The 24289-nt window shown below is 33.7% G+C and overlaps 1 protein-coding gene across 2 annotated transcripts; it reads right to left on the bottom strand.

Annotated features, from left to right (window-relative positions):
* Nucleotides 1-635: 635 nt before the first annotated feature.
* LOC149427013 (uncharacterized) lies at nt 636-19891 on the bottom strand. 2 transcript variants are annotated; one of them, XM_089639500.1, is made up of 11 exons: nt 19862-19891; nt 19584-19709; nt 19212-19400; nt 19013-19106; nt 16649-16733; nt 14453-14657; nt 8048-8109; nt 7740-7851; nt 7387-7466; nt 3211-3378; nt 636-2354 (listed from the first exon to the last, which is right to left on the bottom strand). In XM_089639500.1, the coding sequence occupies exons 2-11, from the start codon at nt 19639-19641 to the stop codon at nt 1755-1757; spliced, it is 1653 nt and encodes a 550-aa protein (XP_089495626.1). In that variant the 5' UTR covers nt 19642-19709; nt 19862-19891; the 3' UTR covers nt 636-1754. The 2 variants fall into 2 exon arrangements, with proteins under 2 accessions (XP_089495626.1, XP_089495617.1); XM_089639491.1 differs by having other exon boundaries at nt 19584-19885.
* Nucleotides 19892-24289: the final 4398 nt, after the last annotated feature.

The following is a 24289-nucleotide window of genomic DNA, read 5'->3' as shown; positions in this document are numbered from 1 at the left end:
GGGTTTTGATAGTAACTTTCTGTATGATATAGCGGATTTGGTTTCTCACTCGCAGTTTTAACATGGTTTTTGGTCGCGATAAGGAGGGTTTTGAAACTCAATTTTAGGCTCCTCTTGTTGCTCGCAAAAATGTGAACAAGATGTCATACTCAGATCATTTTGTCAAAAAATCGGATATAGCGGGTATAGAAATTATAGGATTCATATGTACATTTACCAGATTATTTCATTAATATGAAAACATATGAATGAAAAATATACTGCAGTTTAAAGCCAATAAATCCACCTAGATTTCGCCGTTTATCTCATATTTTAGGTTCTATAAATTTGACACATTATGACAAGCGATAACTCAAAATGTTTTTGCAAACTTGCCATAATATGCCAAAAATCGCTTGAGTGGATATTATAATATTTGATGATCAAGTGCTAAGTAGTTCAATGGAACATTACCTCTCAATATACCAATTTATGTCCTTATCTAAAGAATGTATAATGTTTACACATTTTAATCAATGCTTCGTCTTTATTTTAGTTACTTAATTTGTATATAAATGAGCTGTTTGTTCAAAAGGATCAATGATGAATCTTGCATTCTTATATAATGAAACAATAATAATATGTATATGTATTACATTTATTTTTATTAAAATAATATAAACATCGATATAAAGCGCTATATCATTTTGTAAATTTACAAAGACAAAGCTCTGCTAGATTAATTTTACAACCAGTAGCAGTCGTCTCATCTTCTTAGTCCAGGCGCCCACAAGCAATTTTAGAGGCGGGCAACAGCTGTGAGACAGTGTGACACTAGGTAGACTTTGTATGAATTTTGAAACTGTTACCGCAACTAAAGTTGTTTGTGTGCGCCTGGACTTACACTTTAAAATAAAGTACCCAGCAGAACATAAAAACCATATTTCATAAAAAAATAATGGATTGGAATATTGCAGGATTGCCTTTACATTGAAGTGTTTGTCATAAATCATAGTGAAAACGTGTAACATTTTCAGACTAGTTTTGTTTTTCCTCAAATAAATACAATTTTTCTGGATTAATTTGTGAGAAAAAAGAACTTATAAACTAAAAAAAAATTGCATATGAATTACTTTATGCAGAGCACTTCAATATTATTATGACAAATAATAATTTTGATCACCTACTCCAATTTTAAAATGTCAAATATAATTGGGGCAATATTAGTTTTGAGTAGGTATGTCAATAACCATTAGATAGAGCACTTCTATTTTTATATAACGTATAAACAGATTTTTTGAATTGTTTCCTCAGGTGTGATATTGGGGAGTTGCGGTTATTCTTGATATGTTAATGTTATATAAATCGCGATGTAACATTAAATTATCGCCATTTAGCTGATCTGTTCAATAAACATGCTCTTTCTAAATGTTATTTTATCCATGCAAACATCTAAAAAGCCATGTCTCGCCATGATATTGTAATGATTTATGTATTCTCATATTGACCTTACAATTTAACCCATCCCATCCGAACGGCGACAAATCATTCCTCAAGGTAGTATTGTTTACCAAAATCAGAATAATTTGCTTACGCATCCCTTTTTTTAGACTTGTTAGAAAGGGTAATAATGTAATATCTATCGCAAAGGTTGTAGATATGTATAATGAAAAAAGTCCTGCAACAATAATCGGACAGGATGGGTTTAAAAGGTTGTGGTACATATTTCCATACCAAAATTCTTGATTTGGAACAAAGGGATTACTGCACGCCTTTTAAGCTGGCCTAACGGAAACAAATATTTCCAGGTAATCCATCGATCTTGGAATATCATCAGACTTGAAGTTTTTGGTCCAGTTGTCGGAGAGGTGAAAACAATCTTTCTTCAGGTAGTGTCTGTCTATATTGCTTTGATCAGAATGAGTAGTCCTCTCAAATCTCACACAGCGGTATATGTCGAGAGGAAGCTGCGTTTTGAGTTCGTATATAAATTTACGCGAGACGCTGTGAGGTCCGACATACTGTACGCAACCGAAGACCTCACCGGGTGGGACGACGCGGAGGCTCACCATGAAGAGCTTTTCGAAGGCTAGGATGACCCAAACATGCGATGTAAGTTTTCGGTAGAAGTCGTGGGTTACAGGAATGTGTAGCGTGTGTTTGGGGCCACGGCGAAGCATCTCAGAGTGCATGTTCTCATAGTGCAGGACAAGCGTGTCGAGCTTGCAGGTCCAGCGGGGGGCGCAAAAGGGGGAGAGGCAGGTGAAGAGGCGGTGGGGGCAGTTGGCCTCATGTTCTCGTTTCTCCCGCAGAACCACCATTACCGAGCAGCCCGAACCGTTGTTCTTGCAAGGATACTTCAGTTTCTCAGCAACCTGATACAGTCAAACAAAAATTCACTGATATCTCTAATAAAGTTATTTAAAATTTGTACACAGAGGAAAGATCAACAGCCGTACTAATAAAAAACATTTTACAATCGATAAACGGTGTTTTAGTTACACATTGAATTAAGTCTGTAGAAGCTCTGTTTTGAATTCATAATAATAAAAAATGTCTTTAAGTGTGCTGAGAAAGAACTGGCAACATCACATTTTGGCGGACGCACGATGAGCGTGAGATTCCGGTCAAAATTACAGTTTTGATGCATTTGTGATGTGTGATTCAAATTGTGATTTTTAATAATCTCCATGCAAAATATTATTTACTATTATTTGTGTAACCTTTTGCCAGTTTTAGTCAATTAACGTCATGTTGTGAATTTAGTTAAATTTTTTTCAAAAAAGGATGTTATTACTGACACATTATTTTTAATTGACTTTTACAGCGTGAATTTAATAGTAACTTTATGAAAGTGGTTTTTTAATAACATAAATGCCTTATGCAAATTAATGTTTATATTGTGCAAACAATGAGTCCAAAATGTCAGATTTCTTCAGTTATTCTCTGGTAATTGTAGGAAAATTTATTATATTTTTTTATTGTATGAGAAATTTCAAGTGACTCATTAAATTTAAAACAAAAAATAAACTACCCTTTCCGCTATATAAACAATGTGTACAACTTATTACGCCGGTTGAAAATCAGTTTGGTCAATTTCAGTTTTTTAGAAGGGTTTTTACATACATAAGGTTGTTTATCAATTGCATTAATTTAAACCACGTTTATCAGTACGGCTGTGTGAATTGACATTAATTAAAATGAAGAACAGAAAAAGGGAATATTACATACCTTTTCCATGGCTAAATTCCGGCTCGAGTTTAAGGTGGCTCTGCAAGTCGGGCATGTTGACAGGCGCTTTCTGCACGGCCGGCAAAGGAGATGACCTCTACTACACTGGTAGATGGGAGGAGGCATCACCTCCCAACAAACTGGACATTCAAGTAATCCCAGTAACATCTAAAAACAATGCATTCATCAAGATTAAAGAATATTCTGGTGGGAAAATCATTAGATCACACAGAATCACTAACCAAAGTGTCCGATGTTGCACATGTTATACAGAGTTACAGATTTGGAAACAACACATTCATGGGATGGGCAGAGATAGTTCATATAATGTACATCTTTCAAAGGAAATATCTGTTGACATTATTTCAAAAATCGAGAGAGAGAGAGAGAAATAAAGGTTATTGAGAAAAATGACTGAGTATTTATTTCACTAATTTCACCAAGTTACAAAACGTTTGTTTATGGTATATTTATACCGTTGATATTAAATAAATAAATAAAAATGATTAAAATGTGACAGAAATGTGTTGATCGATGCAGGTGACAATTGAGAATAAGTAAGTCACTGAGTTAGTACTTGAGTTGCTTGAAGAGAAAAGGAGTAGCGCTGTAGTACAGTGTTCCGCAAACTTTTTATGTTCACGGTACACCTAACTAATCAAGAAATTTTAACGGTACACCAAAGAAAAAAAAACTAGGTAAATTTTGGATAGGATTGGCTAGGCTTATTACGAATAACGGCGAACTTTGAGGTTAAACTACGAAAGCTGCATGTCATTATAATTTAAAAAACCATCCCAGGTTTTGAATGGTTTGTTTGGCAAAGCAGGGTTTGTCTAGCCGGGTTTGTGTAATTATGATTGATATTTATCACATAACAGTGACAGAATGACCGCGAACTGTCACCGAATCGGTTCTAGAAGTGAATTTTAATTTTACGCAATTGATAATTAAAATGCATCTTTTTCCGCCGCCACCAAGCCAAAAAGTTTCCTTTTATAGTAATTACGGCATATCTAAAGTTTTTTTCTAAAAATTATTCTTAATAAGCGTGGCCACTCCGAACCAAAATTTACCAAAAACAATATTTTATTAATATTTATTATTAAAATCAATATAACATGAAAAGATGTTTAATGCGAAATGTGAGCCTGTTTAACTGAACACAGACGATCAAAATTTGGAACAATCGTTGATAACGCTGCTCGCATCTCTTCGTCGATCATCCTCAGGCGTTCTCTTTTTTTTGACTTTATCGTTATGAGAGTTGAAAAACCCAATTCGCATAAATAGGTTGTGGCAAATGGTAATAGAATTGCAATAGCTCGCTTTGACAGCAGTGGATACTCATTTTTTACGTGGAGCCAAAAATGTGCTAACTCTATTTCAGAAAATTTTAATTTTAGTGTCCGATCAGTTTTAAGCTTCATGAATTCTTCCTGCTCGTTTATTGGTAAATGTCCAAGGGAATTTTTTTTGTAATTATTTTTTATTTTTAATAATATGTTTGTGCATAATTCATGGTGCATAATTCATTTTACATCTTGGGTTTTTTTACTACTCTTCCATTGAAAGCATTTGCTTGTGTATGGAAGGGGAGTGTACATAAATGTTGTTGTTAGTTAGTACTTCAATAATTCATTGTACATAAATGTATGTTCATAAATGAAATGCTTTCCGAAAATGGATTTCTTACCCAGTCCATAGGTTGCAGGTCACACTTCACACTGCTAACAGCTCCAAGTGTTTCACTATCAAAGCCTGCACTTTTTTTTCTGAATCGGCAGCCATGACATTTGGAAACATTTCGTTACTACCATTGGTAGCGTGGCTGATCCATAGCACCAACTTAGCGCGAAAGCTTTCAATCTTGTCCGAAGACGTTAAAATGTTACAATTTATTCCTTGCATTTTTTTGTTCAGCTCATTTAATTGAGCGAATATGTCCGCCAGATATGCAAGTTTTGCTACCCATTCTTCTTTTTTAAATAGAGAAGCAAAGTCTGAACCCTGGGTTTCTAGAAATGTCTGGGTCTCATTTTTCAGCTCGTAAATCCGAGAAAGCACTTTTCCGCGAGAAAACCATCGTACTTCTGTATGAAACAGAAGTGACTGATGATCTGCTCCCATTTCCTGACACAATGCATTAAACAGACGAGAGTTCAGCGGTCGCGACTTGATGTAATTGACAATTTTGACGACTTCTTGTAAGACAGACAACAATTCATGAGGCAGAGACTTCGTCATCAGTGCCTCTCTGTGTAAAAAGCAATGTAAATTTTTAATATTAGGATTTTTTTCAAAAGCCCTGGTTATAAATCCCCTAATTTTTCCTGTCATAGCTGCTGCTCCGTCTGTGCAAATGCTTAAGCAGTTGCGCCATTCCAAATTATGTTCACTGAAGTACTGGTTTGTTACTCTGAATATTTCTTCTCCGGTGGTATAACCAGGTAGTGGCAGACAAAATAAAAACTCCTCTTTTATTTCATATCCATCCGTGTACCTCACATTTGTGATGAGATGCGCATGACCATTGATATCAGTAGACGCGGGTTTCGGCTTTCAGATTATCGGTGCTCAGTGCCTGAGTTCGTCGGCGGCAGTTGGCGTCGAGTTGTGGACACGTAAAATTTGCACTGCCTGAGCGGTAATCAATTTGTTGATGAGTCACCGTGTCGCAGAACTGCGAGTCTACAGCAGGGCTGCCTCAGACTCTCATTTCCAGTGACAAAATCACGATACATGACTGATGACTGCTCCTTTGTGAATTAGATGATTCTTCATCTAGGATCTGCACCATCTCCACAAGATGTATCCAGCTGCGAATAACGTACACAATACGATAGTGAAAAATGATGGACTGCATTGTCCGTCGCTTGATTAATGAATATTTCCTCTTTGGATTATTGCTGGAACCAGATTGTAAAATCATTGTGTTCTTCTGTGTTATATACATATATATTACTCATTTTCTGCAGTAATATCATTGTCAGCAGCGTCGCTTCTCGGAAATGTTTATTTCAGTGTGACAAACTTCGTCAGCACTATCACACAGTCTATTGTTCTCGATTTTTTCTCATAACATGACACTTTGATAACACATTGAGTCAGTGCTTATCAAGCTGTGGTGGGCAGATTGAAAATGTTCATGTCCTTGAGAATTTGCTGTTGGTCAGAAGTAATCGTGGAAGCAGTCGGTATCCATGGGAATGTGTTGGTGGTCGGTGTGTTTGTGTAATCCAGGTGAGAATCCAAACATATCGATGTGAAAGTGGGACCATGAAACTCGTGAGTTACTGTGAGTAGGCTGCCCGCGTTGAACTGGGTTTATGTAACTGGAGCTGGTTGCTGGATGCTGTCTGTCAGTTTGTGTTAATATTTCTCAAGTTACAATAAAAAATCAGAAAATGCGACTTTGCTGTATCAATTGAAAGGGTGGTGGCTAGCCAATGTTTAGTTGCCGGGTGCAGGCGTAGCGCCAGATTGGCGTTGATTACTGGTTGTAGTATTCCGAAATCCATGCCATCACTTTAAATTTCATATTTTACTTGAAAAAAATAATGTTTGTGTAACCTTTCTGCAATGCACAAAGGTATGGTATATTGCTCACTTTACACAACATCGCAGTGTCTCTACCAGTTACCCCTTTAACATGGGGTCACTAATGTGACGGGGTGACCATTCACGTCCATTGCGTATCACGTAAGAAAATCACATTGAGGTCACCAATTTGGGTATTTTTGGTAGAGAGAGAGAGAGAGAGAGAGAGAAATAAAAGTTATTCAGAACATCGACTGAGTAATTATTTCACAAATTTTACTAAGTTACACAATGTAATGTAATTATTTCACTAATTTTACCAAGTTACAGAAAGCAATACATATTTAAAATATAAATTACTGCGCGATGTTGCAATTTTTCATACAATTTATAATATATAATGGATATTGCAGGCACTATGTTTTACTTCTTAGAAAACCATAAAAGTTAATTTGGACAACATCATATAATCGTTGGGTGTATAATTTTTTTTACATCCTCAAAATTTTGTGGCAGCAAACCTGTTAAATATAAGAAAACTTGCACCTTTTCCTTAACAGGGAAATAGGGCACAAGAAACGAGGGCAATATGATAAAGCATAAGAAAAATTATTGAAAATAATGAAAATCTTTTACCTCATTCAAACCTCCATCTCTTTCATCTTTATTTAGAACCGGCTTGGTTTCAGTAACAGCCTCCCGATTTTTATCAATCTCTATGGACAGAAAAAAGTGAAAATAAAAATTTAAAGATGAAACTGGTATTTTTTTCACTAATTTTGTTTACGGTCTCGCGACAAAGTTTCTTATTTCTTTTTTTGGATCGCCAAGTCCGCACTTGTCCAGTTCAAAAAAAGGAAAAAGAAATATTATCATTCCGTGATTTAAGCTATTAAGATGCTACATTATGAAATGCGGAAAAAAAATTGAGACAAAATGTGATTACAATTATAGCAGCGTACTATATTGTAAAATGTATAACTTCTTACCTTCTTTTTCTATGGTTGTATTTGTTGATTTTGTTTCTTTTTCAGGTGTATCTGATTGTTCCGTTACAGTATTAGATGTGCTGGCATTTTCTGATGCAGTACAGCTGGATACCTAAAAACAGGTCAAATACAAAAATGTGCCAAATTTTACACAAAAAGAACTACATTATCATTATTTATGGTTCATAAAATTTTACCAATATTGAGGTAATACACATCAATAAAGTATGTACTTTGGAAATATGATTTTCGATACTATGTAATGTATAATAATAAATTTATTTTAAAAATAAGTTATTTTAATGTACCTGTTCTTCCAATTTTACTGGTGATATCAATACAGATTCTCTGGGCAAAGATTCAGCTTCATCTAAAAAGGAATAATCTCATATTGACAAATTATATTCTATAGGTTTTAGAAAATGATAAATGTACCTTTTTGTCGATTTTTTTGCATTAAACCCTCTTTATTTTCAAAATTATTGGTAACTAACAACTCTAATGCATATATATCTATTTTCTTATCAGAGCTGGCTTTACAAACATAAGTTTTTTCTTGCAAGTCGCTTACCTAATGGCAAAATTACCAATGAAAACGACATTGTAACAAATATTAAAAGATAGGTTTTTGTAGTATTTCTTTCCTATAAAAACTGGTACTTTTAATGTTGAACTAAATCTAATTAGGATAAGTAGTTAAATATGCTTAAATATCTCACTACGAAAATGAATGTAAACAGAATGAAATTTTTTTGATTCCAATAACCAAAATGATATTATATAATTTATTTGAGCACCCTTCTTCTATCATTGGCGGGCCAATCCTTATTAAGCTCATATTTCTGTTCCTAACATGATGTATTTGAATTCAAAGTCGGTTGCTGCCATTCAGATAAAATTAAAGAACTCTTATTAGTTGATCCCCCATTCAATTCTGCTGTTAACGGAACGAAAGCAAGTGGATAATTTTTTCTCTCAAGACAACTTATATTCCAACATCTTACTTGGGCCCTTACGTCTTTATTGACAAAATTGTGTAAATTATGACAGCAGCAATTCATTGTTCACAGGAAGCCATCTGACCTTACAGAGAGCACTTACAGACGTTAAGCTTGCGAACAACTTCCGTGAGCATTAACTGCCATAAGTTGGACGAATATGTGAACACACTTGTGAGTAACCTATATAAGTCGGAAATTTTACTTATGAGCGTAAAGCTAGCCGAAGACATTGTCAATTGGAACATTATATAATAATGTATTGTCCCAGTATCAATATGATTACATATTACATTTTCCTATCCCATCCAGTTTTTTTCTGATCAATTATCAGAATTAAAATTGTGCTATAACAAAAGAATGTTGTAAAAAATAACATAATTTTTATGGAAACATTTGAAAAAAATTACATTAGTGCTTAAGGGCCATACTAATAAAATTGGCATAAAATTTACACATCTGATAAACAACCCCCAGACAGCGGGAAGCATCTTAAGACATGTCAACGTGTTTGGCTCTCACGCGGGAGCCAACTTTAGTTATCTCTAGATTTGAGTCTTTGCTGTATCGTATACATGAAAGTTAGAGGGTCAAATTCTACATGTAAAAATCTCCAATCATATCTCTTGCGCCATCTGTCTAAATTTATCCCAAAATATTATTTAGTTTATCTTTAGCAAGGATTTAAAGCCAAGGAGACATATTTATAGGTATTTCCCCTTCAGTTGATTTCAATCTCGCGTGTCAGGACGAACCATTACAAATCATGGGCAGTCGCAGTAAAACAAACAAATAAAAGAGAACTGTGCGCCAACTATTTTATTTGTGCAGTATGTATTCAGTCATTTCGACTCGATTTTTTTAATTTCTTAAAATAAAAATTACTTATATATTTTCTCGTTTATGTTATAGTGTTCTAGAAAAGATGTGTAGTACCTGAGTATTAATATAATGATATGGTTGAGAAACTTTAAAGTGAGGCTGCACGTAATATTATTCACAAGCTAATATAATAAATACTTCATATTATTATGACAGTCAAACTGTTTCTACATTCCGATATTATCAGCGCATGGCTCAGTCCTTTGTAATCGGAGACGAAGCTAATGGCAGAAGTTCTAAAACAACATTTAGCATTATTATGAATATTTATAGCATGAATGAGTTTATCGACATGAATTCAAACAAAGAACAATCATTTAAAATCTGATATTATTAATACTCCAGCGTCTGGACGGTGTAGGCCCTCTGATTGGTCAAATTTAAATTGTCTGTTTCGGTTAAATTCCGCTAACTTGAAAAGACACGATTTGAAAATTAAGACACGATGCTCATATAATTTTTTGATAATATCGAAGAGAATATGTTTTAGAAAGTTGACAATCCATTGGATTCATTACATTACAGTAAAAATTGTCCACAATTACGTATTAAAATTTGACGTTTATCATTATTCACGCGAAAGACAGATTGTTCAGTGTTGCCAGCGTATATGGATTTCCAATCAATGTAAAAAACTTTTATAGCCAGTTAGTGTCAAGCAATGTACAATGTCAGTGTGATTATTTAATGTGAGATATATTATAATTATAAATAATAAATATAATATATAATTATAAATCCACCATTATAAATTAAATAAAAAATAACCAGTTCCACTCGATACTTATACGTAATTAATTATTTTTTGATATTACAACACCGACCCCATTCGCTGTCATCAGCTGTCATGTTTATATGTGATAATTACAGAATTATTATTGACGTGATAACCGTAGATATTTCTTTTAAAAACTATCGCTGTGAATCGCTAAAAAGAAATATTTTATTTTCAGATTATTATTTCAATTTAATTACTATGGCTAAAAGGTATGTGGGCAATATTTTACCAGAATTGGTCAAATTTCGGAATGTTCGAATGAGAGGGAAATTTACCAAGCGATTGAAGTGCCATATACCACACATTTTAGCTTATCCTCCAGCACTTAACGAATGATTGACAGGAGATTGTAGTCAATCTAAAAACTTTAGGAATTTTGTTTGTCAATACAAATGCTACTAGATGTATACAGTGCTAATAGATTTGCCTCATTTGGAGCGCAAATAGCTAATATCCCAGGTAATGGTCCATATTGTTTAAAAAAATTTGGTTAGGTTTATCATCTGACTTCCAGAAGTATACAAGTTGCAGGTAAAATACCTTCCTATGCTCAGCTTTATCTATATGATCCTGATGAGGCTGTTAGAGTGCGTATGAGTCATCCATGTTATGCCGATTGCTATAAAAATATAATGCAAATAATTGATGATTGAACTAAAAGAAGCTGTCGAGGAAGAAGAAATACGCATTGCGGCTGAGGGTGGGCAGGTGAGAGATATACGTCTATTATTTACACGTTCATCAGAGGTACAATGCTCCAACCAGTTCTCACGATATCGCCATGGTTTACGTAGCAGACAGACGGGAATTTGTCATCGGGTATAGATATCGCTGTTTAACCTAAAAATGTTGAAGGACCTCAAAGGATGGCAACTTTATCAAAGCATTTAGATCCCATGGTTTTCCCACTACTATTTCCATCAGGTGAATGTGGTTGGACTCCAGGCTTTCAGCATCATGCTGATTTCTGTACTGCTCAATGTCATACTGTAACTGCTATGTAGTTTTATGCAAGTAAATTAGCAGTGCGAAGAAACATATTTAATCCAATCCATTATGCGGGTAAACTTTTTCAACAGTATTTAATTCATGGCACTTACATTATTTACCAATCTGGTCGCCTAGATTACATTAGGAAAAACCAACGACACCTCAGAGTGGAATGCTATCAAGGTTTGCAAAACCATGTAAGAAATTTAGCCACCGATAGAGGAGTATGTGCAGGTAATACAGTCATTCTTCCATCTTCATTTACTGGTGGACCACGCCATGTGAATAAACTTTATCAAGTTTCAATGGCAATGGTACGTAAATTTGGTCGTCCTGTCGTCGTCATAACTTTTACATGCAATCCCTTTGGACAAGTATCTGATTTTAATGTAATATCTGAAAACACTTTAGGTGAATTGATGGCTGCCAAACTCAATGACGTACAACTTCAAGCATATAATTCTATTTTGAATAAGTTTTTTCACATGAAAATGATGACAATGAATGTTTCTTCATTGATGGCCCAGGCGAAACAGGGAAAACATACCTTTACTAAACTTTAATTCACACTCTAAGACGAAAAGGTAAAAGAGTTTTATCATACTGCTTTTAATTTACCCATCAATTTACAGGACAATACAACATGTAAGGTCACATCAAAGAATCGGAAAATTATAACGGAAGCAGATATTATAATATGGGATGAAGCACCAGGTGTAGCTTTAGAAGTTATTGAGCGTACTATACGTGATATCATGGGAAGTGATTCTGTCTTTGGTAACAAAGTTATTGTTTTGGGCGGAGACTTTCGTCAGATCCTTCCAGTGTGTCGACATACTTCACGAGGACAATTAATTGCCGCTTGCATAAAAAGCAGCATACTTTGGTACCATTTGAAAACTTTTCAATTAAAAACAAATGTCAGAGCTTTAGAAAGTGAAAATATATTTTCTAAATGGCTTTTGGACTTGGAAGATGGCAAACTTCCTTCGGTAGAAGGAACATTAGAATCATCTGTGCTTATTCCCAATGTAAATATTTGTCAAGATATTATTCACTATATATACAGTGAGACACATACAACTCCTGATGCCTTAGTGATGAGTCAACGTACCATATTGTGCCCTAAAAATAGTCATGTTTATGCTATCAATGAGGATGTACTTCAACGGAAAGCGCCCCTGAGGTGATATCTCACAAAAGCGGTGCTATAAAAATTTCAGCTGTAACTTAATTCAAGCCAAAATCATTACGGGGAACAGAAAAGGTACAGTACATTTCATTCCTAGAATTTAAAACACTTTTTCGGATGTTACAATTAGTCAAATTAGCTTATGCAATGACCATCAATAAATCTCAAGGACAAACTTTTGAACGGGGTGGACTGTTACTTCCTGAACCAGTATTTTCTCATGGACAGTTTGAGCGCAGTCATCGTTATTTATACAAATTCTGACTGATTGGTATACGGATAATATTGTTTATAAAGAGATTTTTTCCTAATGAAAGTGTATAATATTATGTTGTAGATTGTAAAAAATAAAAGTATAATAAAATGTACTTGCTTAAAAAGTTTTGTTTTTTGACTCAATTTATCCCACCTGTAAGGTTTTCAGCCTAAGAATTAAGAGAGTTTTGGTGTATTTACTTTGACAATCGTTAGGTAAGAGCGTAATATTATTTCACCCAAATATGTAGATTTTTAGGACATATCCCAATAAAATAATTCTTAATATATTTAAAAAAAATGTAATTACTTTGACAGTCTTTTGGTAAGAGTATATTATTTTACCAAAGTTATATGTAATATTGTAATATGTTGATATTTTTTTTTATTTTCAAATTACATATAAATATTTTGCAATTTAAGTTTCGATTTAAAAATTAAATCATTTCGGTGGTATGGAAGAGGAAACATTTTTCTCATTGACGAGATTTATTTTGGGGTGAGGGGTGTTTAATGGTTCAGAATGTCTTTCTATTATATATCTACCCATTGATCTAATATCTACCTATTAAATGTAACTGTTAGTATCACTCAAACTGGGCGAAGCCCAACGAAGTGCCGCCCGCAGGGCCTAGCAGCAAAAACCCGCGGAGCGGGTTTTTAACTGCTAGTAATCTAATGAATGTTTTAAAAAGTGATATTTTTCGACTGTTATCAGAATATTAAATATGTCACATGTCAGTGTCGGCACAAGCACATTTTGACGCAGCCTAAGGGTTGATAAAGGGTAAATCGTTGTTTATCAGTGGTGTAAAATTTAAAACACGTTTGTTAGTAAGGGGGTTAATATAAATATAGTAAAATACAATAGTCAAACGAACACAACACACCACAATGCAGAATTTGGAACTGAGATGGAAAATGGAGGAAAAGACATTATCGTGTAAGGGGCCGTTCAAGTATTACGTAAGCAGATTTATTACTATTTTTTGTATTTCTTTGGCATTCACTATGTAACAATTTCTAGACATTTTTTGTTTTTAATGAGTTTTTATTATTCACAATGTACATTTGTTACGTATAAATTTTTTATAAAATTTTTTATAAAATTAGCTTAAAAATTTAGTTTTAAAATAGCTAGTTACAGATTTATTACAATTATTTACCCCCTCTTCCCCCTTGTCACCAAAAGTAAGCAAAGCTCTTACCCCCCCTCTCCCATGCTTACGTAAAAATTGGTACCTATATGCATTTTTCTGTTAATGTATTCTGTTTTTTAAGCGAGTACCTAAACGTATTAATTATTTGTGGGAATCCCCGAATATGTATTCGGTTTTCAAACATAGACAATGTGTAAAAAAAAATAACTACTGCTGAGCAGTGCTGACGTAATCACTATCTCGACCCCCCCACCCCCCATGTCATCAAAAATAAGCAAAGCAAAGACCCCCCTGCCCCCTTATAGTGCTTACATAATACTTGAACGGCCCCTAAATACAATTTCACAAAACATGCGCTTTGTCTTACGCTTCTCGTTTTGCACGGTATTGCGTGGAACGTATCCACTGTGTAAAAGGGAAGTCCAGTGTATTATAAACTCTGTGCAAACTCATCTTACCTGTTGTGGGAGGGGGCACTGGCACAGCTAGCTGAAGGTTTCTATTATTATCTGTATTTTCAGACATGGTTGTATCCAGGTTCTCATCGCTGGACCTGTTCTCGGAATTGGGCAGATGCGGAGTGGATGTGATGGAGTACTGTATGTCACCTGGCAGGGAGGCAACAGCGAGCGATGTCAATTCTTGAGTATTTAAGACGTGTTCCTAGAAAAGTCATATTACATAAGAGAGAAAGAGTTCAGTACGGGATGACATAATTACGGTTAATCCAGTATCAATTGACCGGTCAGTGTCTGATTTGGCATCGCGTTGGGTTTCCGCCCAAGCGTAAGGAGTTCAATTCCTTGGTTGGCTAAGTCCTCCATCATGACACAATGACCTTTGAATGGAATACCGTTTCTTTAGCTCATTTCTGCAGCCAAAATAATTTTGAAGGCCATATCGTCGCTGTTAAATCAAACCGGCAAATATGCAAAAATGGAGCTTTTGAGTTATTGGTGTCAAAAAATTTTTTTTTTCCCTTCTATTTTTATTTCGAACCGGCATGTCCTATAGTTGAATAAAAATCTGTCAGATGGCGTTGGGCCGGTATGCATTTACGCGTGAATCGCCATTTTTTTTAGCAGAAGACAGACCTATTCCGCAATACGCCAGTTGCTTCAAAACTTTCAAGGGAGAAATGCGTCCATCATGTAAGTAAAACTGGATTATCTCACAAAAGTACATTTTTATTACTACCCAGATATGACTTATTGGCAGATAATCCGGTTTGCACTTAACAAAAGCGTTTATAGCAGCCTCAACTAAAACAAACCGGCATATATGCCAAAATGTCTGACCCGGGTAAAATTTCTCCCGGTTAAAAAAATAAATTAAAATACGCAAATTTAATAAAAAAAAAACTTTAGCAAACTGAAAGATGCGAAACTGCGGTGAGGAATACGAGTCTAAAACCCGTGGAAGAGTGAACCAACGAAGCATGAAGCCTCCTTGCCACAACTGTAAACTCAAGTGTTCCTAGCCATTACTACTGATCTCAAAGTTCTCGGGAGTATATCGATGGTGGAAAATCTATAGCCGATCACAGAGATTATCTAAAAGAAAGAAATGAGTCAAACCTTGCAGGAATCAGCTACTACCAGTACAGAGGTTTTTTCAAGTCATACAAACTTTCACACCCAAGAAAGATCAGTGTGATGTTTGTATCATTTACGACGGCAACTTTTACTTCAAAACCTCCTACGGATCACATGCCTGGGAGGAGGCGAAGAAAAGGAATAAACGGGGCAATGGGAGCGTGAATCCTGTTCTGATGCAAGCTTATTCAAAGAGACCATTGATGAGAAGAAGAAAAATGGTATCCTAAAGTTAGTTACCGCCGGGATAATACCGTCAATTTATTCAGATTTCCATAAACGATTGGGAAACTTTGAAGTTACCAGCAAAGGAAAAAGCAGTATTATATTAATTGTTTATAAAAAAAATTGTGAAGCAATAAATTATTTTTTCATTGACAACATTGTCTTTTTTTATACCTTAAACAGGTTCCAAAAGAAGAAGCCACTGTGACACAAATGCAAATATTACACTGATTTTAAAGCCATACTGGCATATCTGCATTTTACTCTTAATTTAAGCAATTGTAGATTTATTTGCCACTACTACTTCAATAAGCAGTATTTGTCTAAATTTTATTCATTCATAAGGTGGCATTGAGGTGAACCAAACGGACGTTAAAAGGAAAATATCATATGCGAAATCTTTAAAGCGCTCTGGTGAAAAACAAGCATTTTGCAGATATGCCGGTTTGATTTCACAGCGACGATATGTTGAGTATTAATGAAGTTAGTAATAAATGCCTAAATAATGATTGAATCCTCGAGTCCCAGTTGCAGTGAAAGCCTTTTCTTGAGTAAATGTTGATAATAATAAAATTATAATTTTTAGCACTTCATTCATGAAATTTATATCAGACCTCGGCTTTGACAAAGTTATGATATTTTTTTAACAATCATACAGAAAATATGTGATGGATAGTAATCACTGAAATAAACTCATCTAAACATAATATCTACAAATTGTTGCATTCTAAATGCCCAAGAAATGCATATATTAAATTGGATATAATAGAAGTTTCTTGTGCTTTTTCATTATTTTAATAAAGTAGGTAAATTGAAATGAATATGTATACTAACGCGATTATCACCATCAAACCATGATGTAGTGTTGTTGGCAGGGGTTTGATTGTTTAAATATGAAGAATGTCTACCTCTGTAAAAACTGAAAAAAAAAAATTAACAATATTATAAAATAATTTATCACAACTGTATGACTTGAGATTTTTTTTACATTACACATCTGCCCTGATGATGGACACTGCAATGGTGTCCGAAACGTTGGCTAAAGAAGGAGGTAGCGAAACACGGCATAAAATCCGAAATACAAATCACTATAACTATCATATTACAACTGTGTTTTTTCACCTCGTGAATTGTAAAACTAAATTAATTATACAATTGATAACCCAAGCAACATCTTGCACCTTCATCTAAGCAATTGTCTTTAAACCGGGAGGTTGGATACACAATACATTATTAACCCCTCCGGTCATATATGACAAGGCATCCATATTAGTATTTTTATCTTTTTTTCTATCATGTGGAAATACATAATTTTTTTGACATTGGAAAGAGAAATAATTACTATTTATAGTTTGCCTCAAATATTTATACTACATTCCATTCATAAAATCGTAAAAATAGCCAAAATGAATAATTCATATTTCGCGCCGCTTTCGTAACAAATCGGTTTAACTTTAAAAATTATTTTTTATTATATGAACGAGATAAAAGTGAAGGTAGAATTTTTTTATAAATTCCCCAAATAAAACAAATGTTTTTTAGAAATATCGAGTTCTCTCAATTTTTCTATGATTTGAGTAAAAAAATTAAGTAAAAATCTGGTAAGCGTTTTTGACAACATTTTTCACATTTGATATTAAAATATTATTATTTAGAAAAAGTAATGTTTATTTTAAATGCATACACCGGAAAAATAATTTTATCTAGTTTCAAAAACAGTATTTGTTTTTATGAAAAAATTATAATGGAAGATGTATATAGCGAATTTGAAATACGCAGGAAACATTGCAAACTGAACAAATGTGATGTAAGTACTGATATGTTCATTAGCCTGCTGACAGCCGAAGAATAAAGGAGCATATTAGACCAAACAATGCTGATTTTGTTTTTCAGTAAGGGAAATAAAATGATTTCTATGACACCATATGAGTTCCAAAAGCAAACAAATTAGCCTGAAGGGTTAGTAATAATATATAATTAATTAATAAAGTATGGGTGCCGCCAGGTCTGGGTGTTATGATCTTGTTTGTTAACACACTATGAGCGGGAATGGTATTTTTACCCGCGCGGCCGACTGGTGCTTATCAGCGGGACGGGTAAAAATACCCTTTGCGCCGGCTCCACTTCAAAGGCGAGGAAGGCAAATTATTATTATTGTTTCCCGTGACTATTTAATCTAAATGCTTGAAGACATTACAAACTACACACACATATAACAAAAAAAGATAAGCCGTTGTTTCTTTTATGTACACACATAAAAGAAACAATAATAACTCTTGCAATAATTAGGCAATTTTATCATGTTAAATTTCAAAGATTGTTTGTTAGTTGTACTGGGAATATGAGTACCTATTATAATTTTATGACGTGTTATAAATTCATTGGACCTTTACTTTTATGAGATAATCCCGAGGATGTTATTACAATAATCATTTCCTGAATGAGAGATCACACAAAAATTGTTTAGCAATTGGATGTATTCCCGGCACTCGTTACTTGTGAAGATAGAGTGGCGCTAATATACACGTGCTTTAGTTATGATATACAGAGTTACAAAACAGACGTGTTTTTTACTGGAATTTATTTAATTGATATTTTCTTTTACCCTTCAAAAATGTCTTCAGATACTAACGAAAGGGATGAGGATATATTTTTGCCCTAATCGCGAAAAACACCCGCTATAGGCTAGAGTCTATTGTTTGAAGCTCCCGACTACAATGTGTTAAGTATGCCTTGTTTAGAATTCACAAAATCCAGCACAGAGCTAAAACTTTTAGGCAGCCCGCAGACGAGACTTTAATTATGGCAACTATTTTTTGAATATCACTCATGTATGGGGTAGTAAGTACTTGGAGGAAGTATGGTAATATATTTAAAATTATATTCGCAACAGTCTCTTAGATATAATCACGGAGTCGAGAAATAAAGTCGCAGAGAAAATTGCAGTTGCTGGCAGCCGCAACTAAAAAGTCTTCCGAGTAAAAGATCTCTCGTGTGCGAACCTCCATGGCAACTGCATATACCGATCTGTTGCAACGCAACTGCCTCCACAACTAAAGTCTCTCATCTGCGGGTGTCCTTACCAAAAGTAAACTTGTTAAATGTGTGCACAGAAATGAATAGTTTTAATCAATTCAGATGCATCGTCAATAATAGTGTTTTTGTTAAATAGTGTTTTTTTAGATGAGTAATACTCACTCTCTGAGTTTATAGAATAAGTAGGGAACATTGTCTATATTCCTTATTTGTGGTGCAGAACTATGCGTTTGGTTAGTGCTGTTTAAACCAGATCCTAGAAAGAAAGTCAATAAACAATGTTAGGTATTTGGTAAGCTGCTTGTAAAGTTTAAAAAAATACTGTCATATAACTATTTGACTGTGATTTATAACTATTTACTTGAAGTCCCAACATAGTCATGGTGCATCAGGACGTCAGATGGGTTTGGATATGCAGACACCAGGACTGCAGAGAAGCCAGGGGGAGAAGTGGAAGTGCCTTGTCCATCAAGGCGAGTCGTCATTTTTACCCTTTTTGAAGACATTAAGGAATGCTTCCATACAGAATTTAGGTGGTCCTGAGAATCATCTGTAACATAATAATTTCAGTGCTTACAACTGTTGACTAGCAAATTTGAAAATTGTAAGGTGGAGCTTATTAGCAGGTGTGTCAACTTCATCATGGACATAGGTTTACAGAAAAAAATCGTTGGTGCAGCAGAAATACTTTTCTCATTAATAATATGTTCATTTTTTAAAAACATGAACTCACCAGAACTTGACGAATCGGAATGCTCAATGGGAATTATCCTTTTCCATGATTTCTCCATGGTAGAGCTATAAGTCAGTACTTCGGGATTCTTCCTTTTACAATAATATTTCCTTTACCTCACTCTACCTGCATGGGATGGAGGAGATTTATGAAAACTACAATGATTTACTGTTTGCGAGCTATTGAACTATTCAATAACTAGCACAATCCACAAAAATAACACAGGCTTATAATTAAACTGTTACAAATAAATAATAGAAACAGAAAAGTGCAAGAACCTCAAAATTAATCAATCGGCTCGTGCAACCATAGATTTAGGTAAACCATAGAAAAAAATCTGTCAAAAGATGACCAAGGAAAGGTCCGAAATTTGAAGTTAGTGATGTTAAATACGATTTTATTTCGAAAAAACAACAAAAATATTTATTCGTCATTTTATTAAAAATAGTGAATCAATTGAAAAAATATGTTGAATTTATGAAAATGCAAGACATAGAAAACGATCTACGGGAAAATTCACATTATGACTAAGCAAGTGTGGCTACTAAGTTCCCACGACAAATTTTTAACATCTCAATGCAGATTAAGGCAGAAAGATTTCGATCGAATTTGAGAATTACCTGGTTAATGCTTTATTTCGGTGGAAATTATATTTTTCTATTTGAATATTAACTTGAAATACTGTTGGTTTTTTAACGTTATTTTATGCTTTAAAAACTTACTAACGAACATATAAATTTTACACAGCCGATAAACAATAATTTACGTAATAGTTTATCAGTAAAGTTGAGTAAAATTTAAAGCCTGTTTATCAGGAACCCAAATTCGTATGATGTTTGGGGACAAATTTGGTCTCCTAATAATTAAAGGGTTAATAATATCCGCTTTCTTTAGTGGATAATATTCGATAGCTTACTGGGTATATTTTGTTTTTAAAATATTTGTAAAATCGCGGCTGGGCGTAAAACCAAATAAAATAAAATTAAAATACTGTAATATGATAGTGGTAATTTATCGACATACTGATAAATCGCCATACTAATAACTTCCATACTAATTCTAAATTATATAAATCCGTTAACGTTAGCTCCTTTTATTGTTCGCACAATAACCATATTATCAAGAGTTATTTTTAAATCAGCTTTAATATGTAATCAAAATTAGATATACACGAGCTCGTAGATTAGTAAGCAAGTACTACTTTTTACGTAGGTATCTACTTAGATTTAAAAACAAATTGAATCAATTTGAAAAATGGAACGTCTCGCTCAATCCTGCTTATATTTATTGAAAAAAATTGCTACATGGGAACATTTTTAGCTTTCTTTCCCATTTTAAAACCTTTAAAGGCAATATTAGATAAAATAATCAGATTTTTGCAAAACTGAGAAGTTTGAAGTAAACAGCCGCAAAATGCCGAAACTGACAAAAGCAGAGAAAAAAGCTCGTAAACTTGAAAAGGCGGCTGAAAAACTACGCCTCCAAGCAGAAGCAAAATTACAACAGAAAAAGGTTGTATTTAATTAGGGTTGCCATCCGTCCGGGTTTCCCCGGATTTGTCCTAGTTTAGAAGGCGTCCGGGGAGCGTCCGGGCGGGGTTTCATTTGTAGTCCGGGTTTAAAAATTTAAAGTCTTGGGCCGGCCAGCATGACCTCTTGACTAAATGTATTGCCTTTGCTGGAGATAATTGCAATACAAACTTCGGTGGAATAGAACGAAATGGAACCAACAATGTTTTCCACAAGCTGAAAGAAAATCTAAACCCAAACATGGTTGGTGTGGGATGCTCTGCCCATGTTATTAACAACGCAGTGCACCACGGATGTGATTTTCTGCCAGTAAACGTGGAATCCATCATCTTAAAAATTTATAATTTTTTTGCCACTTATACAGTACGAACCGAAGCTCTTAAAGAATTCTGTGAAACAGCTGAGGTCAAATATAAACAGCTTCTGTATCATTCCAAGACGCGTTGGCTAAGCCTGTTTCCAGCTGTCGAGCGATTCCTGAAGCTCTACCGTCCATTAAAAGATTATTTTGAAAGCATAGAAAGGCCACCTGTTTTAGTTAAACAGTTTTTTGAAAATCCTCTCTCGGAGGCATACTTATTTCTCATACACTCAATTATGCACACCGTTCACTCAAAAATACAGAAATTAGAGAAAAGTGATAATTCAGTCCTTGAAACCAGAAGCATACTTGTATTCATAACAAAAAGCTTAGATGACCGAATTAAGGAAAGTTTCGTGCCGTTGAATGTTCAGAGTATTATAAATAAAGATGAATGATAAAACACGAAACAAGAGTTTATAAAATGCTCGCATGACTTCTACAAGGAAATCAAAACGTACATTGAAGAATGGATGCAACCGTTAAAACAATTTGAGAAATTTGACTGTATGTTTTTGCCAAAAATTAATAACAACACAGAATGGACTCTTATTGAAGACACTGTTCTTTATTTAAAAGACAAAAACATAGATATTGACGACGCAAAATTATTTGACGAGTGGGTGAATTTAAAGGCTTTTAGTCAAAACCTAACTGAACAAGATAAGCTTTTAAATTCAAATCAACTTTGGGTACAATTTTTTAAAACACCAAATGCGAATTTATATTCGGAATTGCTGAAAATTGCACAGTATTTTTTTTGCATTCCGGCTCATAATGTCAACGTTAAGAGAATATTCTCATTAATTTCACAACAATGAACAAAAGAAAGAAATTTACTAAACGTAGAAACAATCTCGTCAGTAATTAAAATTAAATTCAATTTCCAAGAATACAGCTGCATTGATTTTTAAAAATTCCTTTTAAAAATGGAAGATATTCTAAAAGCTATCGGAAAGTGTGATAAATACAAAAAAAACTGAAAAGTAAAAAGGCAAGAGGCTGAGGAAAAATCTTTAATAGCTAGATAATCAAATAATGTACTTACAAGTGCTATAATTTCTATTAATTTTTGTAGTTAAAGTTATGATTGTTTTTATTACGTAAAAGAAAGGTAGAATTTTAATTTTTATTTTTTATTATTTCATAGATTTCTTGAAATTACAATTGTTATGTTTTTTTTACAACCATACTAGGCTAATGCCCGTGTTAAGGTAATATGGCTGTTGATTAAAATTTAAGGTGATATACATGAGAATAGTTTTGGATATTTTATGTTTAAAAAAATTAATAATGTAACTTAAATTCCAGTAAGTCTAAACTTTAAAAAGGGTCAGTTTTGTTGCTTAAGATTAAAGAAGATTGAATTTAGTTCATATTATGTTAAGAGGTATTTTGTTGTGTAAATGGCTGCTGATACAAATAGAAGATAATTATTATTCAGCTAAAAGAGTTACCTCAAAAATTGTAAGACTGAATTCTAAAATGGTTTCAGAATTTTTAAGATATTTGTTTAAAAATTTAATTGAATTTTGTTAAGTTTAATATTTTAATAAGGTTTATAACAGAGTATATTAATAATTTTTGTTTTATTTTAAGAATGAAAAAATTCTAACTGATTATGAAAACAATGTGTAACAAACTGTAATAAGATTCTGTTTTGTTAGGTACATTTAAAATGATTATAAAAGATAACAAAATTCAATTTTAAGGTCTGAAAATAAATAAAAAGGTGATTTATGACATTTTAAACTGTTTTTATTACACTGATTGTGTTTAAAAAAACCTGTTGACATGTCCGGGTTATGGGCTCTAAAATCCGGGGTTTTCACGCCTCTTGTCCTGGTTGCCAAATTTTAGAGATGGCAACCCTATATTTAATTAACGTTGTCTTCCAGTCCCGAGTCCGCCATTTTAAACATTTATACTATCGGTAATTATTCGGAATCGCTGGACAAGAATTATATGAAATCTTTTTAAATAAAACTTTCTGATTTACCTTAATTACTATAAAAGGAATCTGACTGCATCTGGGATATTTTTAATTTTAGCATTTTAATTTTTAATTACGTAAATCGAAAATTCACTTTCGTTGTATGGGATGACAGCTGGACTTTCTGTTGACAACATTTTCTTTTGTCGGTATTCCTATACGAGTAGCTATATTTTTTAACATATGCAAATACAAGGTAGGTAATATTTTAGCCAAACTCGAAAAATATAATAAAGATATTTAGGTATGTTTTATAAAATAGAAAAATTAAAAAAGGTGAGGTTATTATAGGTTAGGTTAGGATAAAGGTTAGGTTAGGTTGGATTATTATAAGTTAGGTTGGTTTATTATTAGGATTTAGGGGTGAAATGCAGATTACGCCAAACTCTGGGAATTGAATAAAAATGCACTTTCTAGATGAGAAAAGTGTGTAGAAACTCATTAAAAAAAGAATTAAGGCGCGGAAGAATAAATTGAGGGAGATACAGCCGATCAAAGTTTGATAAAATAGCACTTCGCGATCTGAGGGTAAAATTCGGTTTATGGGAGTATTATAACCGAAATTGAACTTGATTTAGACTAATTTAGGGCTGGGGAATCCGAATCTGAAAGAATTAGGTGGGGGTCGGCACTATTAACTGAGTTATAGGGTTTTGAAACTTCGTACGCGATACATAGAAAACATGTTTTATTTATCAATTATGACTTAAGAAAATCAAATTAACAACTATTTACTTTTGAAATTTCAGTAGTGCCAACCAAAAAGAGAAAAGTGTTGCCATATAATAATAATATTTTTTTACAAAATAGGTTAGGTTTTTAG

This window comes from Hesperophylax consimilis, chromosome 1 (genome assembly GCF_061612785.1).
Source record: "Hesperophylax consimilis isolate HC1 chromosome 1, BYU_Hcon_1.0, whole genome shotgun sequence".
Taxonomy (NCBI): domain Eukaryota; kingdom Metazoa; phylum Arthropoda; class Insecta; order Trichoptera; family Limnephilidae; genus Hesperophylax; species Hesperophylax consimilis.
Note: the sequence above shows the minus strand (reverse complement) of the source record. Positions and strands in the feature narration are given on the sequence as shown.

Coding starts and splice junctions, on each gene's coding strand:
- LOC149427013 (XM_089639500.1), bottom strand. CDS start 19,641: ATGGAGAAATCATGGAAAAGGATAATTCCCATTGAGCATTCCGATTCG. Junction 8,110..14,452: donor AGTGCCCCCTCCCACAACAG/GTAAGATGAGTT, acceptor ATTCCTTTTTAG/ATGAAGCTGAATCTTTGCCC. Junction 7,852..8,047: donor CAGTAAAATTGGAAGAACAG/GTACATTAAAAT, acceptor ACCTGTTTTTAG/GTATCCAGCTGTACTGCATC.